Genomic DNA, 15,954 nt, shown 5'->3' on the forward strand with positions numbered 1-15,954 from the left:
TCATGCATGAATACATTCCCCATCCATCCAACATCAAAGCCATTTTCAATACAGAAAACATACTACAATAATCCCTGGTCATTATAACCTTAATTACATTTGCCGTATGGACAATTACTATTGTTAGTATCATATCAATGGAACATAAACATGGAAGTGAACCCTGGCGCGAACAATTTTATACACTCAGTCACGATATTTCTCTCATTCTTACCAATACATACCTTACTATCACTCTCTATTATTCATTTATGTATTTGTTTTTCTCTTTCACACAAATGCATCCATTCTAAGACTTTATTTAAATCCTGGGAAAACACAGGATTAGATAAACGGTTGTGATTGGGAAAGATCCTCATTCGCATTTGGTGCCGAGGCACACCACAAGGAGGAAACAACACAGGGAAGGAGGAAGCTTAAAAAAAAACAAACAAAAAAACATTTTAACTGGGAATCATCAGATACACACACACACACACATACACACACATACTACAAACAGACTGAGCATATACTCAAACCCTCCAGTGTCGAGCTGTGATCAGCTGATGGGGGGCGCTGCAGGACTGTGGAACCCATCCGACCAATCAGCTGGCTGGTTGGTCGTAGCCCGGCATCCCACTGGCACGTCTCTCTCTCTCGCGCTTTTTTTTCTCCTCTGTTGTCTCCCGACAACCGTCTTCTCCATCTCACCGTGCGTATGTATGTATGTGTGTGTGTGTGTGTGTGTGTGTGTGTGCGCGCGCGCGCGTGTGTGTGTGTATGTGTCTCGCGCTCTCTCTCCTCTGTTTTCCCGTTTCCATCCCGGGATTAAATTAGCTGCTGCTGGGGGCTGAGGCAGCGGTTGGGATCCGGAGGCAGGGGGTACTTGGAGGCTGTCGGAGGCAGCAGGAGAGGATGATGTGCAGTGGTGGGTTAGGAGGCTAGAGGACGGCGAGGAGGACGGGGCCGTCTGCCGGAGGAATACCTGTGGTCCTTCCCTGTGCCAGCTGCTGATGAGGTGGACTGTCCTCTCTGACATGTTTGTCTGGCAGTGTGTGCGCGTGCGTGTGCGTGCGGGCGCTTGCTTGATTGCTTTCTTTTTTTTTTTTTTTATGTGCACACGCATGCAATGTGTGTGTCAGTGTGTTATGTGTCGCAAGGATGTGTGTGGATTTGATTACATGAGCGGCGTGTGTTTTCCGTGTCTCGAGCCACGGTACGATGTGTTCACTGCGACAGACCTAATATTGTTGATAAGGCTTTTTCAGGATTGCTTTGTTTTATGGCTCTCACCCCGCCACGATACATCCCCTCTCTCTCTCTGCACCCCTCTCTTCTCCTCTCTCCCCTCTACATTCATCTATTCTCTTCTCATCTCATCTAGGCTCTGCTGTCTGATGGAATTCACCACAGGGCTCCACAGCACCGCTAAAATGGTGTCAGTTTTGAATAAGCTGTTATTCCTTAGGACAGTGAGTCTGGTGGGACCTCACAGCAGATTGCCACCTGAGTCTGTGATGGTTTTGGCCATAATTGTCTGTCGTCTGCACAGGATGCCTGTCTGTGTCATTGCTGTCCATGTAAGGATTTCCTCTTTATCTGTAGACCGCTCATTACTCATAACGTGTGTCTTTTTGTACTGAAGAGGGGGGGGGGGCAACAATAATTCTCAAAGGGTAGGCCGAACATTGTCATTTCAGTTTGCTAACAAGGAAGCTGTAGTGTGAGTGAGTTAGAGAAAATGTTTGCATGTAGCCCCCATTGCTCCTGCTGTTGAACGTGATCGTCTTGCATACAAAATGTTGTATGGAGAACAAGTTCTCCTCCTCTTCAATTCTCCTGGGCTACTCTGGTGGGAGTTGAGGGAGGGGAAGCTATTCGTGGACATTATCATACAGTTGTGTGTGTGTGTGTGTGTGTGTGTGTGTGTGTGTGTGTGTGTGTGTGTGTGTGTGTGTGTGTGTGTGTGTGTGTGTGTGTGTGTGTGTGTGTGGTAGGTACAGAGAAGTTCCACTCTGGCACAGACTCACTCCTGTATTTTAAATGTTATTGTTGCCATTTTTGAGCTTTGGTTGGTGTGTGTGCAATCTGGGATGCCAGGGCAGCAGTAAGTGGGCTGTGTGGCTAATGGTGAGACCGGCAGAGAAGGGGGTTTGTGTCCTCTGGGTCTTTGTCACACGTTACACCCTCAACCTGCTGACACCGCGTTTAAGGTCCCAAGGGGATCACTGGTATACGCCACCATTACTGTGTGTGTGTGTGTGTGTGTGTGTGTGTGTGTGTGTGTGTGTGTGTGTGTGTGTGTGTGTGTGTGTGTGTGTGTGTGTGTGTGTGTGTGTGTGTGTGTGTGTGTGTGTGTGTGTGTGTGTGTGTGGCAGAGATGAAGCGAGATTCAGTAGTTTTTATTGCTTCCCTTTGGGACTACTGTGCCTTGACTAATATGTATTAACCTTGTATGTGTATGTGTGTGTGTGTGTGTGTGTGTACGTGTGTGTGTGTACGTGTGTGTATGTGTGTGTGTGCCTTTAGGCGGGGTGGTGGATAAGGATTTGCGCCACTACCTCAACCTGCGCTTCTCCAAAGGCTCGGTGGACCACGATCACCAGCAGATCATCAGAGACAACCTCTACCTCCGTACTGTACCCTGTGAGTTGACCTGGCTCCGCCGCCCTCCCCCATCTCTCCTCTCTTCGTCCTCTAACTCAGCTTGGCCATCATCATTCCCCTTCTGTCACCTCACGTAACTCCACCCCACTCTGCTCCAGCTTCAATCTGTACCTTTCAATCTCTCCCAGTGTCTCTGGCCTTCTCTGTGATTGCCTGACTCTCTCTCTCTCTCTCTCTCTCTCTCTCTCTCTCTCTTTCACAAACTGTATCCGTCTCCAGCCTTTTTCCCTTTGCATCTCTTTTTCTGTCATACTGTCCTGGGAATATTGGCGTGGTCTTTCTTTCTCTCTTTCTTTCTTTCCTTCCCTCCTTCCCCTCCTTGATCATCTGGCCGCCTATCAGCCCTAAGGTTTCCACGGCAACCACCTTCTTGTCTCCGGGCCTGCGTTGCCTTGGCGCCCTGCCCCCTTCTGCACACACAAGTCACGCCCAGCACAACAAACAGACACACACACGCACAGACACACACACACACACACGCACACGCACACACACTGCTTGTGATTGACAGCACAGGGAGGCCGACCCCAGTCGCTCCACCTGCTCAATAAATGGCGACCGGTGAATGAGCTTCAATGGAGGGGCAGCTCTCATGGTCGTCTAACATGCGTGGCGTAGCGGATTGGTAGATGGTCGTCACAGTGTGATCTGATGCTGCCTGACTGAACTTATGCTCTTTTATCGCCGTGCCGCTGCTCGGCCTCGTGGGGTTGTGTTTCCGGCCGTGGTCGTGTTGTCAGTTTTCTGAGGATGAGCAGAGATCCAAAGGTGGTGCTCGATGGCAACCGTGGGCTGCTTCTGCTGCGTGGCCGCTACGCTCCACATCTCGCGCCAGTGTGTGGAGCTGATGACACAGAAGTGATTGTTTAATACACTCCCACAGCTGCACACTTCCTGACTGCCTCTCTCTCTCTCTCTCCCTCTCTCTCTCTCTCACATACACTCTCCCTGTCTCTCTCTTCCTCTGTTTCTCTTTTTTGCTCTTTAATCGCTTTCGGCTGTCCTTCCTCCAACTGTCTGTTCTCCCCCCACTCGGTCTCTCTTTCTGTGTTCCCTCTGTCCCCAGTACACTTCACCTCCTCTCTCGTACTCTATCTTCTCTGACTGCCCCCCCCCCCCCCCCCCCCCCCCCGTCTTCCCTCTCCTCCTCTCTTTTACCTTTCTCCTCCTCTTTGCTGTGTAATAGTGCGGTGAAGGCACCAGTGACAGGGTGACAGCAGAGGTGATGGCGCCTGGCTGCCATTCAACACTGCAGATTCCTCACTGTGAGTCCCGCTGAGACGGGGGGGTGGGGGGCCGGACTTCGGAAACACGCTCCGCGTTCGCTCACATTTTCCCCGAGCTCTTCTCCAAACCCATCCACGAGGGCTGGGGAGACAGTCACGTTGTGTGATGTGCGAGCGGGTAATGACATCCTATATAATTAGCTGCCTATCGCTGTACAAGGCTGATACAGTGTCATAAAGATTACACACTGTGACACCCAGAGCTACTGCCACGGCTGCTCTGTGCCTTTTCTTTAATGGTCCCTTCAATATTTGAATGCAATTCAAGTATGCTCAAATGGTACCCATTGCCTCCTGATAAAATGGGAGCTTCAATCAAGGGTGTAGTGGTTGTTTTGTACAAGCAGATTTCAGAACCATTCTTAACCTGCTCTATTCCCATGTAAGTCAGTATGTGCAAAAAAATATATTTCTGTAATTTAAAGGAAAAAACTTTTTTTTTTTTTTTAACTACACCGGGTTCCAAATTATTATGCAAATTATATTTTTCTCTGATTTTCCTAAATCGTCGATGCAAATGACAGTCGGTATAATTTTCAAGTCATCAACCGTTAGGGTATAATTTGAATGTTATTGAACAAACCTCCCAATGATAACAGTATCTCTTTCAAAAATAAAAAACTTAAATGCACCGTTCTGCACCATCCAGGGTTGCACAGCACTCATCAGTAAACAAGACTGTTTGAAAATTTGTCTTCCTGTATTTCTGGGCCCACTGCAACTGTTTCTGCTTGTGAGCATTGGTTAGGGGTGGCCCAATAGTAGGTTTATGCACAACTGCAAGCCTCTGGAGGATCCTACACCTTGAGGTTTGAGGGACTCCAGAGGCACCAGCAGCTTCAAATACCTGTTTGCTGCTTTGTAATGGCATTTTAGCAGCTGCTCTCTTAATCCCATGAATTTGTCTGGAGCAAACCTTCCTCGTTATGCCTTCTGCACGATCCCGTCTGTGCTCTGAATCAGCCACAATCTCTATACAGTACGATGATCACGCTTAAGTTTTTGTGAAATATCTAATGTTTTCATACCTTGTCCAAGGCATTGCACTATTTGAGGCTTTTCGGCAGCAGAGAGGTCCTTTTTCTTTCTCATATCGCTTGAAACCTGTGGCCTGCTTAATAACGTGGAAGGTCCTTCTTAAGTAGTTTAATGGGGCTCACCTGGCAAACTATTTATCACAGGTGTCTGAGATTGATTTCAGTGATCCAAAGAGCCCTGAGACACAATACCATCCATGAGTTGAATTGAAAAACAAAAAATTCGATGTTTAGGACACTTAAATCCAATTTGCATAATAATTTGGAACGCGGTGTGTCAGAATCAGAATCTTTGTGTCTCGGTCTGGGTAACAGTTGCAACCAAATTATTCTTGAGATGTTCTCTCAATTCTGGATCGATATAAAGATTGTCTGATAAAGATGCCAGTCCCTCGGGGTGACTCCCAGCGATCAAAAAAAAAAAAAAGAAGAATTTGGTGGGAAAAAAACAAGTTTTCGTTTGAGTTTTCTGTTCCCTTACCTCCAATATCTCTGCTCGTGTTTTTTCCCCATTTGAGTGTTTTCCATTTTCCGGCAATTGCACAAGTCCAAGCAACATGGTGGCAACCAAAAAGGTTATATTGTGGCTTCACTTGCACTGTTTATACAACCATTTTTACTGAGTCTCTATTCAGCGGCTAATTGCATAACTGCCAAGCCGATATCATGCTGCCATCCGGCACAAACAATGCAGTTTGATACTCATGCCGGAAGCTGTTCCTTTACTGTTAGGGTGACACTGCATGGAGGACACCCTAATAAGTATTGTGTAGCCTCTGTCCTGGTTCCGCAGGGTGTTTCTTAACTCTATGGTGCCCCCACCCCCCATGTTTGCAGAGCTGTGGCCAGTCTGTCACTCTGAGTCTGTCAGCCTGATGAGCAAATGCCACTCTGCATCACAACATGCTGTCACATACTGAAGGACATGGGGGGAGAGGGCTGTGTGTGTGTGTGTGTGTGTGTGTGTGTGTGTGTGTGTGTGTGTGTGTGTGTGTGTGTGTGTGTGTGTGTGTGTGTGTGTGTGTGTGTGTGTGTGTGTGTGTGTGTGTGTGTGTGTGTGTGTGTGAGAGAGACAGAAAGAGAGAGAGAATTTGAATGGCTAGCAGCTAGAAGGCACATGCGCTGACATCCCCCCTTTTGCCGCTGTTTTGTCATTCAGCCCGGGGAATGGCTGTTCTCCTGCTCCGTAATAAACTAACACCATCCACGCGTTATATCGTTAAGTCTGTCTGCGCTGTACGTCATTTCGTTTTGCTTGTTTATCTGGCCCGGTTGCGTTTTTCAATTCGAGGGTTTGCACGGATTTCTACGCGCACGTTTGTGTGCGGACTGCGGACTCACACTCACTCACATCACTATTCTGAACACAAAGTGATGGGGGTGAATCAATAGCTGCAGTCTGAGAGAAATTGGTGAGAGGAAAGCTGTAAGGCCCGGGTGGAAGTGAAACGAGACCGAGTGCAGACGTCACGGGAGGGGAACGGGTGACAGTTTGCAGATTAGTGGGTTTTCATAATACTGTCACAATTTTGAGGGCCTGACAAAGGAGCTTCTCGGCTTCCGAGGCTGGGAAATCAACATCGGCGTTATTTATGTATGGCGTGACATTGCGTCGACCATTTTTGTGGAAGAGTCGGCGCATCTTCTGTGGAACACACTGCTGGTGAGCATTGGAGAAGAGATGTAGATGAATATAGTCTCACAGTGGGCATGCGAGGGCCTCTTTCATCGGCGCACATGCGAGAAAGAGTGAAAGAAATGGAAAGGGTGTAAATGGAGAGAGGGGGAAGAAAAATGTATGATGTGCATGTGACATGGGGGAAGAAAGTGTCACAGCACGTGGAGAGCGAGAACGGTGAGGGGAAGATGGAGAAAAGAGGGTCGTTGGGGGATCTAAACTGGGAGAACATGGCAAGAGATGTGGGAAGGCAAAGCAAAGTGGATGATGGAAGACAGAGCTTCAGCAGGAGAGAAGGGGGGAGAGAGAGAGGGGGGGTGGTGAGCTGGGAAGAGGATGGGAGGTGGGGGGGTAGAAAGAGAGACGTGCTGAGAGTGGGGGTGGAAGGAGTTATGGGAGCCCTGGTAAGTCACCCCCAGAGGACCATCTCCCCCTCCTCTCCACCCCTCTCCCCCATGCCTCTCCTCCACAGCGAAGCATCAGTTAAAGGCTCTATAAATAGCCTCGGCAGCGCGGCACGTTCCTCCAGTCAGATAACCTATAAATACATGCAGCTTTCTGTCATTTCGGATCCTGTGCCCTCGACCAGTGCCTCTCCCCAGTCTCTCCAGCGGGGAATCCTCCCACGGGGGGGGTCGGGCAGGGTTTAGGATGCGGAGGTCGGCCAAAGTGGACGATGGCTGAGGTAATGGAGGTACAGATGTTGGCGGCCGAGATGATCGTGAGAGAGCCTTAATAAATATTCAGCCTTAATAAAAGGCTGAAGGTGACATTTTGACTTTTAGTTGAGCTACAGCGTTTTCGTCCTTCCTTTACGATGAGATAAAACAGCTGCAGCTGCCCCTGTGTGCGCGCCTACACTGATGATATGAAATAAATAAGACGGCAATGCCCATGCTATTTTGGGCTGATAGCATTGATTATGATATTATGGTGATGGCATTATTACAATGAGGAGAGTGTTCATGTATGAGCTTGTTTTATTGTGTGTGTGTGTGTGTGTGTGTGTGTGTGTGTGTGTGTGTGTGTGTGTGAGTCATATGTTCACACGTGTTTGTGTGTATGCTGTTGACGTGTGCATATGCCCCCATGCACAAGCCACATGTACTTTTTTCACTGTCACATTGGTTATTCTGTTTGTGTGTGCTCAGAGTTAAGGGGCTGAGCTGATAAATGAATAATGGCTGTGTTACAAACCTCTCTCTTGAGGTTTTGTGTGTTCAAATGTATGTCTGTGTGCTGTGAGAGAGAGGTAGAGGGAAAGCGAGAGAGTGGAGAATTACACTTTACCCCGGAGACTCTCCTTAAAGGGGTGGTTTGCCTGCTGGCTGACATGCTTTGATCAGACTCTATACTCCCTGCGGTTTGATTGGCATGCTGGATTAATGTAGTTCCGTAGATGAAAGAAAACCAAAGGGATGATGCGAGTTTTATGAAATGAAAATAGCAAATATTGAACATGATTAATGAATCGGTTATGTGTGCAAAGTGCTCTGTGTGTTGGGATCTGGACAGGTGTCTTCCCGCCTCTTTTCCCTCTCTGGAGCTGAGAAGAAAAATCACTTTCATACAAAAAGTTTATATTTACAGAAAAATTGCTGTGCAGTAATAGGCCGGCAATGTTAGAATATAGTTCAATGCTCATTATGCTGTTTACTGTGCTCCATAGCAATTCACTTATACATAGGCTGAGAGACACACCATCCACATATACAAAATAATGTATATACACATAAATATTGAATTTGTACTGTTTACATCATCAAGGTGTGTGTGTGTGTGTGTGTGTGTGTGTGTGTGTGTGTGTGTGTGTGTGTGTGTGTGTGTGTGTGTGTGTGTGTGTGTGTGTGTGTGTGTGTGTGTGTGTGTGTGTGTGTGTGTGTGTGTGTGTGTGCGCGCGCGCATTGTCATCATTGCCACTGTCGTCCTGCGTCATTCAGTGCTGCAGACTAATAAAGACACATTTTAGCCCATCAGGGCTGATTTCTTATCACCACCGGAAACACCTCAGTACAAGGGTAATTCTTCAATGTCACCCAGACTCCAGCTACGTCAGACGCTTACCCACAATGCAATGCCAAATCACAATCTCACAACGCATAATTAAATCACAATTTTTCTACTCCAGATATAAAAGCCTGTTCTCTCTGCCATTTGATTGTGAAAATTATGGTTTTGTTTTTTATTGATTGAAGGAATTTGATTCGAATTAGAGCTCTTGTGCTCCGAAACATCCCCAAATCCGTCTGGGATTTAATGCCGTCAATTTATGTTGAGATTTATTTGCTGTCAGTAGACTTCATCATCTTCATTCAAGGAAAATCGTGCAATTGATAAAACCTCTGTCTGTTATTGTGTGGTGTTGACTGTCTGTAGCACTTACACAGGTGTCTCTGTGAGCGCGCAGACGGCCTACACACCACTGAGTGTGGCGAGACAGAATCTGTGGGGGCAGAACGTCCTCTGGATTCCACATATACAGTACATGATTTATACTAGAGGCGTGACATCCAAACAGCCGCTCCGGTTTAACACCCCCCCCCCCCCTTTGTAATTCGGATTCCCATCAGGTTCTGGGCTACCTGGTCAAATGCAGGCTGAGTTTCTCTGGGGCGAGCAGGTGAGAGCTCTCAGCGGCCAAGACGCGACAGGTAAATTGATTGATGGAGTGTACGGCAGCGACGCATGCAGGCCCATGGACCTACGCACCGAGGGGACCGGAGTTAAGGACCGATTGGAGCCCGACCGCAGGAAAGGCTGGATACGCACAACGACCTGGTGTCATATGTGACAGAGATATTATTTTGGTGCATGCAACATAGACGTCCCAGCTTGTTGCCATGGCAAGGCTGCGTTGCCAGGCGCTGACGTGTTGTCATGCTCACAGATGGTCCTGTCAGACTGTTGCCATGCTGTGTCAGTGCATCTGTAGTCTGGCCTTTGTAGTGTAAATAAGGGTGAATTTGTGCGCTCTGTCATATGCCTCCTATAGACCTTACCGGCACACAAGGCAGGTGTGAGACCAATAGACAAGATAAAAGAGGAGGGAAGAACGGGAGGAAATGGGTTAAAAGAAGGTGAGACAAAGAGTTATGGGAGCGGAACACAACAGAGGTGAAGCAAATGTCAATGCAAAGCTGTAAAAATGACAGGAGAGAGGGAAGGAAAGAGTGAAAGCAGACGACGGGGAAGCAGGGAAATAAGTGCATTCCAATGTGGCTAAAATGTGGGGAGGGAAGAGATGTAACGAAGCACATGAGAGAGGTAGAGCGAGAGACGGCGAGAGGGATGGAGAAAGAAGCAAACAAAGACGGACAGCCATGGCCGAGATCCTCTGGGCTCCGGCTCTGCTCTCTTTCTGCCACGGCGCTCTGCCTGCGCTGCACTGAAAAGGATGCTGGGTAAACAAGTTTGTACAGTATGCTGCTGGTCTGGTTCCAGAAAGCCATGAAAAGCGCAGTATTTCACAGGTCAGACCAAAGACACAATTTATATTCAGGAAAAATGGATATACTGTATCTCTTAATTCAGCAGGAATTATGGCCCGTGTACTAAGTCCTGGGGATAGGTAGGCTATCAGAGCCGTTTCTCATGGTGGAATTCTGAAACTCCCTAGACATTAAGACAGGGGGATTATACTGAAGGAGGTCATGCCCATTCACCTTTAGTGTGTGTGTGTGTGTGTGTGTGTGTGTGTGTGTGTGTGTGTGTGTGTGTGTGTGTGTGTGTGTGTGTGTGTGTGTGTGTGTGTGTGTGTGTGCGCGTGCGTGCGCGCGCACTTGTGTGTGTCCTCACTTTAATTTCTATAACTAAAACAAACATGTGGTACAATTAAGGTACAGAGATTTTGTCTCTTATAAAGGTCCAAATACTGTAAGAATCCCTTGCGAACATCGTGTCTGGGAGTAAAACAAGGTCTGCGAGATGAATTTGCACCGTTTGGGATACATCCGCTATTACCTCATAGTTCTACAGAAATAATGCGGGGAAAAACAAAAATATCTCAGACGCGAGCATGCTCACATACACTTAAAATACATAACGTACCACATTCTCCCACATCTCCTCCTTCTCTCTCCCCCTCTTTTTTTTTTTTCTTCTGTCGGGGACACAAGACTTATTTTCCTTGGCTGCGCTCTCCCACCCTTTATTATGATAATCAGCCCGTCGATATTCTATTTTTAGCTCCGGGTCTTTCTTTCCCCCTGCTTTTCCTCTTCGCTGACTTCCTGTCTAATTACACAAACACAAACTCTTTGCATACATGCAGTATGCATACGTGTCTCCATCGCTTCCACTCAGTCAAACACGGTGTGATGTATGCAGAGCAAACTGGATCTTTAATGCAACCCCACACCGCCTCCCTCTGTTTCTCTCTCCCCTCTCTCCATCCCTCCGCTGTCTCACACTTACTCTTATCTTTCCTTGTCTTAATCTCTCAAACTCTTCCGTTTTTTTTCTCTCCCAGTGATGTATTATTTAGGTAGGATCCCGGTCCCGTGATCATCTGACACACAGCCGAGTTATTTCAGGATTTCAGATATTTTGCCTTTAGTTCCCAAATGGACTTTCCTTGTTAAGTTTCGACCTAATCTGGCTCTCCTTCTCAATCCCTTTATGTCTCCTCTGCTTTCTCGCTTGCACTCACACTCTCTCACACACTCCTCGCAACGTGACAGTCGGAATCGGACGATGTCCTCACACTATAAAGTGGTAGGTCAAAGGGCTTTCTGTCACAGCCTTGTGTAACTCTGTGGAATAGAAGAGATGTTTTGCTTTGTCTGCCCTGAAATCCAGCACTAAGCCCGGGGCCAACTTCATCATTTGTTAGGGAGAATACAGCTTGGGGTTAAATTGGGTGTTGTTTTGGTCGTAGGTGGAGAAATTGAAGGTGTCCCCTTGCCGATGTTACCATATATATATGAGCCTTCACTTTGGGATCAAACTCACTGAGGACTTCCATAAAATTCCCTTCATCAGAGCGGCCAAACTTTCACTGTACTGCAGACGAGTCAGCCATAGTTTGTGAAATATAAGTCTAGTTAAACATTTTTGTTGTGCCTTGTGGTGTGGGGATGGGATGGTTTGAGCAGCCACACCTGACCTGGATCTTGGTGATCGGGTCAGGGTGGCTGCATACCTGTTGCTCGTTGGTTGGGCTAACGAGCATCCTCACACACACACACTCAGGATCCGAGCCCTGTCATGACATGTTCGATCAGCTCCTGGCTAATTCCACCTAGCCTGCACTCTACAATAAACTGGTGTCTACAACCCATCGTTGTCTGTGTCTCTGTGCCAGGGGGCCCTGGAAACGCAACTTGGGTGGCGTGTGGCAGGCAGAACTGCCACATGCCTCTAATAGTGTAATTACAGTATTATCTGCATGACTATATCACTCATTCTGGATGGATGGATCAGAATCAGAATGAGTTTATTCTGCCAGGGACAGATGGATGGATGGATGATAGATAGAGTAGATGGATCAGACTATGTTGATAATTAAAATGGAGTCTTCCAAGGCCATCATGATACTTAGGGTACTTTTTCCAAGAAAAGGTCATTTGAATAGCTTTGCTCAAAACTTAATATAAGGTCCAACCACCTTCCATATCCCAATCCAACCTCTGAATACAACTTCCAGTCAAAATCAGCGGCAGTTCATGGAATTGGCGGGTACTTGGCGAGTACGCGGGAGTTTTCAAATTTGTTTATCTCAGCATCTGTGTGTTTCTTCCTGCTCCGTCTATCTCAATGCCCCTGCTTGGCTTTATATTAACCAGACTTCCTTGGAGGGAAAGCGGAAGAGAGATGGAGAGAAAGCATTCATGGAATGAGCAGGGGGGGAGAGAAGTTGAACCGTGAGAGAGATGGCGGCGCCCCTACACGTCTGCATGTCACAGTCCAAAAAGTCTGTTATTGACATTGCTTACGTTGGATTTCATCAGCAAAAAAAAAAGTCACAGTGTCCATAGTGGGTGTCACTGTGTGTGTGTGTGTGTGGGGGGGGGGGGATGGGGGGTTGGGCAAGGGTGAAGAAGAGTTGAGGAGCAAAATCCATCAGAGTGAAAGTGTGAAAGAAGAGGACTAAAAGGCCGATAGTTGATCAATATATCCACCTCAGATCTCTCTGCAGTATCTCTCTCTCGCTGTACCTCGAGAAGGGAGAAGGCCATTGGCAGGTCATCAGTATTCCAACAGTCTGTGCCTACTGCAGCGTGGGCAGCAAGATAAATTCAACGTGATCTTTGGGATCAATATGTGTATACCAAGTGAACGAACGACTGATAGTGCCTCTGCGGAGCTGGGCAGCAGCATGCACAGCAAAGGCACCATAGCTGGAGTTACTATCTACAGTATATGTAGGAAACAATATAAGAGTGTGAAAGGCTCTTCACCTCGCAGCCTAACATGAACTTGTTGTACGTACTAACCTTTACAACTTAGTTGCCTTACTCATAATTGCTCTGCTGCTTTTTAAGTTAAAGACATTTGTTTTGCAGTGGATACAATTTTTGTCTACGAACAAAAATGGATTTTTGGATTTCATATTTTCATATTTTGCATCCGGACTTACTTTGCATTACGCACACAAACGCCAACCGAAAATCTGAGCTTATACACATACACAAACACTCACACAAGTGTATGCCCACACACACATACACCTGTGGTGCTGTGGTATTACAATGTCACGCTGTGCTGTGATTGGCTCGGAGATGGGATTAGTGTCTGCACAGCAGGTAATCTAACACTTCTTAGACGAGCACAGTACACACATACATGCACACAGACTTAAACACCAACAGTAAAAGCACACATAGGATTATCGTCCACAGATGTGGCAGTTGGTGTCCTTCTAAGCCGTACGCATCCCATTATCTGTTATGTTCTAGCTCATTAGATGTTTAAAGGCTGCCATCGCTGCCTCCAGCAGGATCGTAAACACCGTAGGCTGTAGCCGTGGAATGTCCAGCACAGCCACTATAGGAGCAAAGTGATGGAACACGGTCAATAGCTATCTATTGATGAACTTATCACACTCTGGGGAGAGGCTTTCCCCAGGTTATTACCCGCCACTAAGTGTGTGTGTGTGGGTGTGTGTGTCTGTGTGTGTCTGTGTGTGTCTGTGTGTGTGTGTGTGTGAGAGAGTGTGAGTGAGTGTGAGTGAGTGAGTGAGTGAGTGAGAGTGAGAGTGCGAGTGAGAGTGCGAGCACCCCCTATCGTTTCTCCCTGCATATCCTAGAGTTTGACCACAATTATTGCACACTCACTAAGTCTTTCTCATGATTCACACACACGCCGTAGTTCTGGTTACTATCGATGCCGTGGACTTGTGAGAACGTCCTGAACAATGTAGCCCACCATCTTCGCACATGGACGAATTAGTCAGTATCAATGTCAGATCTGGCGTTCTGGGGACACATCTGTCGATGCACGGCTGGATCAATGTCGCGCCCTTCTTATTTGATGAGCGATTCCTGAGAAAACCACTACGCTCAGACACCACCTTTACCCTTGTTCGGCTCGGTCCTCTCAACCGTGCTCTGCTGTTGAGAAGAAACCAACAAGCGGTACTTCGTCGCTGAGCCCGACTGCAAAGTCTGCCTGGCGCACCAACGCAGCACCTCATTAAAACCGAAAATCCCCCCGCTGCCTCCATGTTGCAGGCCCTCAACGCCGCTGATGATCTCTAGATCTAATTGCTTCACAGTTATGTAGTGCTGTGGCATTACTGCTGTTTCAACAATAATCTCACTGGCAGAGGAGCGTTTCCTGTGTAAGAAGGTTTGCGTTATCTAAGCAGAAGTGGTGTTTTGATTGGCTTATTAATAAAAACAGTATCGGACAGGCTCAGTGATGGCAAAATGCTTTGCAAGCAGCCTACACATTGACTCGCACAACCACGCTTTGACTCTCTTTTTCTCTCTCTCTCTCTCGCTCATCCTGATGAAAATGAATGGATTTGGCTGTGAGATGTAATGACTCCTCTCTTCCACTCCCCTTTCTTCACCTCTTCCTTTTGTTCATTTTGTACTCTGGAATCTTCCCTGTATTTCTGTCCAGCCCTTCACTTGGCCACCCTCTCTGTTTTTGTTTTTTTTCCTTCCCCTTCTCTTGGAGTGCCCCCTCAATTTGGTTTTAATGCTCTACCTCTCTCTTTCTTCACCTCTCTCTGTCCGTCCCTCTCTCTCTGTCTCTCACCCTGCAGGTACGACCAGGCAGCCTAAGGAGGGGGAGGTGCCTGGTGTGGACTACAACTTTGTGAGTGTGGAGCGTTTTATGGAACTGGAGCAGAGCGGTGCCCTACTAGAGAGCGGTACTTATGAAGGTAAGCTGTTGGGAGACAAGTCCAGCTGCATGGGGAGATGCATTTTAGAATATTTATTTATTTATCTATTAAAATGTCTGAGTTAAATATCAAAATAGATACCATGCAACAACCATGTCCTATGTATGTGATTCATGTTAGTGTAGATAAGATGGAACGGTGGTACAGCGTTAAATCCAGCCCCTTAAGAGCATGTATATGTCATATTTACTGAAACTATTTCAGCAGTTATGACCAAGATACCATATAGGATTTTATCCTCGCTCCTATAACAGGAAATGTTTCTTCTAAAGGGGAACAGTAAAGTGCAACGTCATCAATCGCATCCCTCACACTCACATACTCAGTATCTGTGGAACTGTGTTTTTCTGTGTGTGCATAACCAGCTGCAGCTCTTTCTGCCACTTCCTGATTGGCGGCAATGGTGTGTGTGTGTGTGTGTGTGTGTGTGTGTGTGTGTGTGTGTGTGTGTGTGTGTGTGTGTGTGTGTGTGTGTGTGTGTGTGTCTGTGTGTGTGTGTGTGTGTGTGTGTGTGTGTGAGTAGCATGCTGGTTGGATGCCATCTCCAAGTCATGTCAGGACGGCATCTGCTTTGCTACACTGTCATCCACAGATAGAAGATTTGCTGGTTCATTTGCCCAGTAGTTGTATGTGTGGGCGCGTGCGTGCGTGCGCTGCCTGGATTTGTGTACACTAAATGTGTGTGAAAGTGTCTTTATGCCTGCAGCATGTCACAATATATGTGTGTGTTTGTGTATCCTTGTCTGTGCAACATGTGTGTATGCATGGGTTCATGCCTGTAGCGTCCAGGGATATGTGTGTGTGTGTGTGTGTGTGTGTGTGTCCCGTCCTTCTTTGGCATTGCGGATGTCCGTGTTCACAGTTTGTTTTTTGTATTTCTGGGTCTCTTTCTATTTAGTGGGCATGTTTCCCCGTGCACAGAACTCACTTGCGGAAACGGTCTCTGCTGGA

General features: G+C 47.2%; 1 protein-coding gene across 1 annotated transcript in view; it reads left to right on the top strand.

The window, feature by feature from the left end:
• The window catches only part of magi2b (membrane associated guanylate kinase, WW and PDZ domain containing 2b), a 57,703-nt gene that overhangs the window by 13,064 nt on the left and 28,685 nt on the right, over positions 1-15,954 (top strand). Inside the window, exons 2-3 of the mRNA XM_080003044.1 lie at positions 2,512-2,628; positions 14,863-14,982. Coding sequence (XP_079859170.1) covers positions 2,512-2,628; positions 14,863-14,982 — 237 coding nt within the window. The remainder of the gene's footprint in view (positions 1-2,511; positions 2,629-14,862; positions 14,983-15,954) is intronic.

This window comes from Zeus faber, assembly GCF_960531495.2.
Source record: "Zeus faber genome assembly, chromosome: 6".
Classification (NCBI taxonomy): domain Eukaryota; kingdom Metazoa; phylum Chordata; class Actinopteri; order Zeiformes; family Zeidae; genus Zeus; species Zeus faber.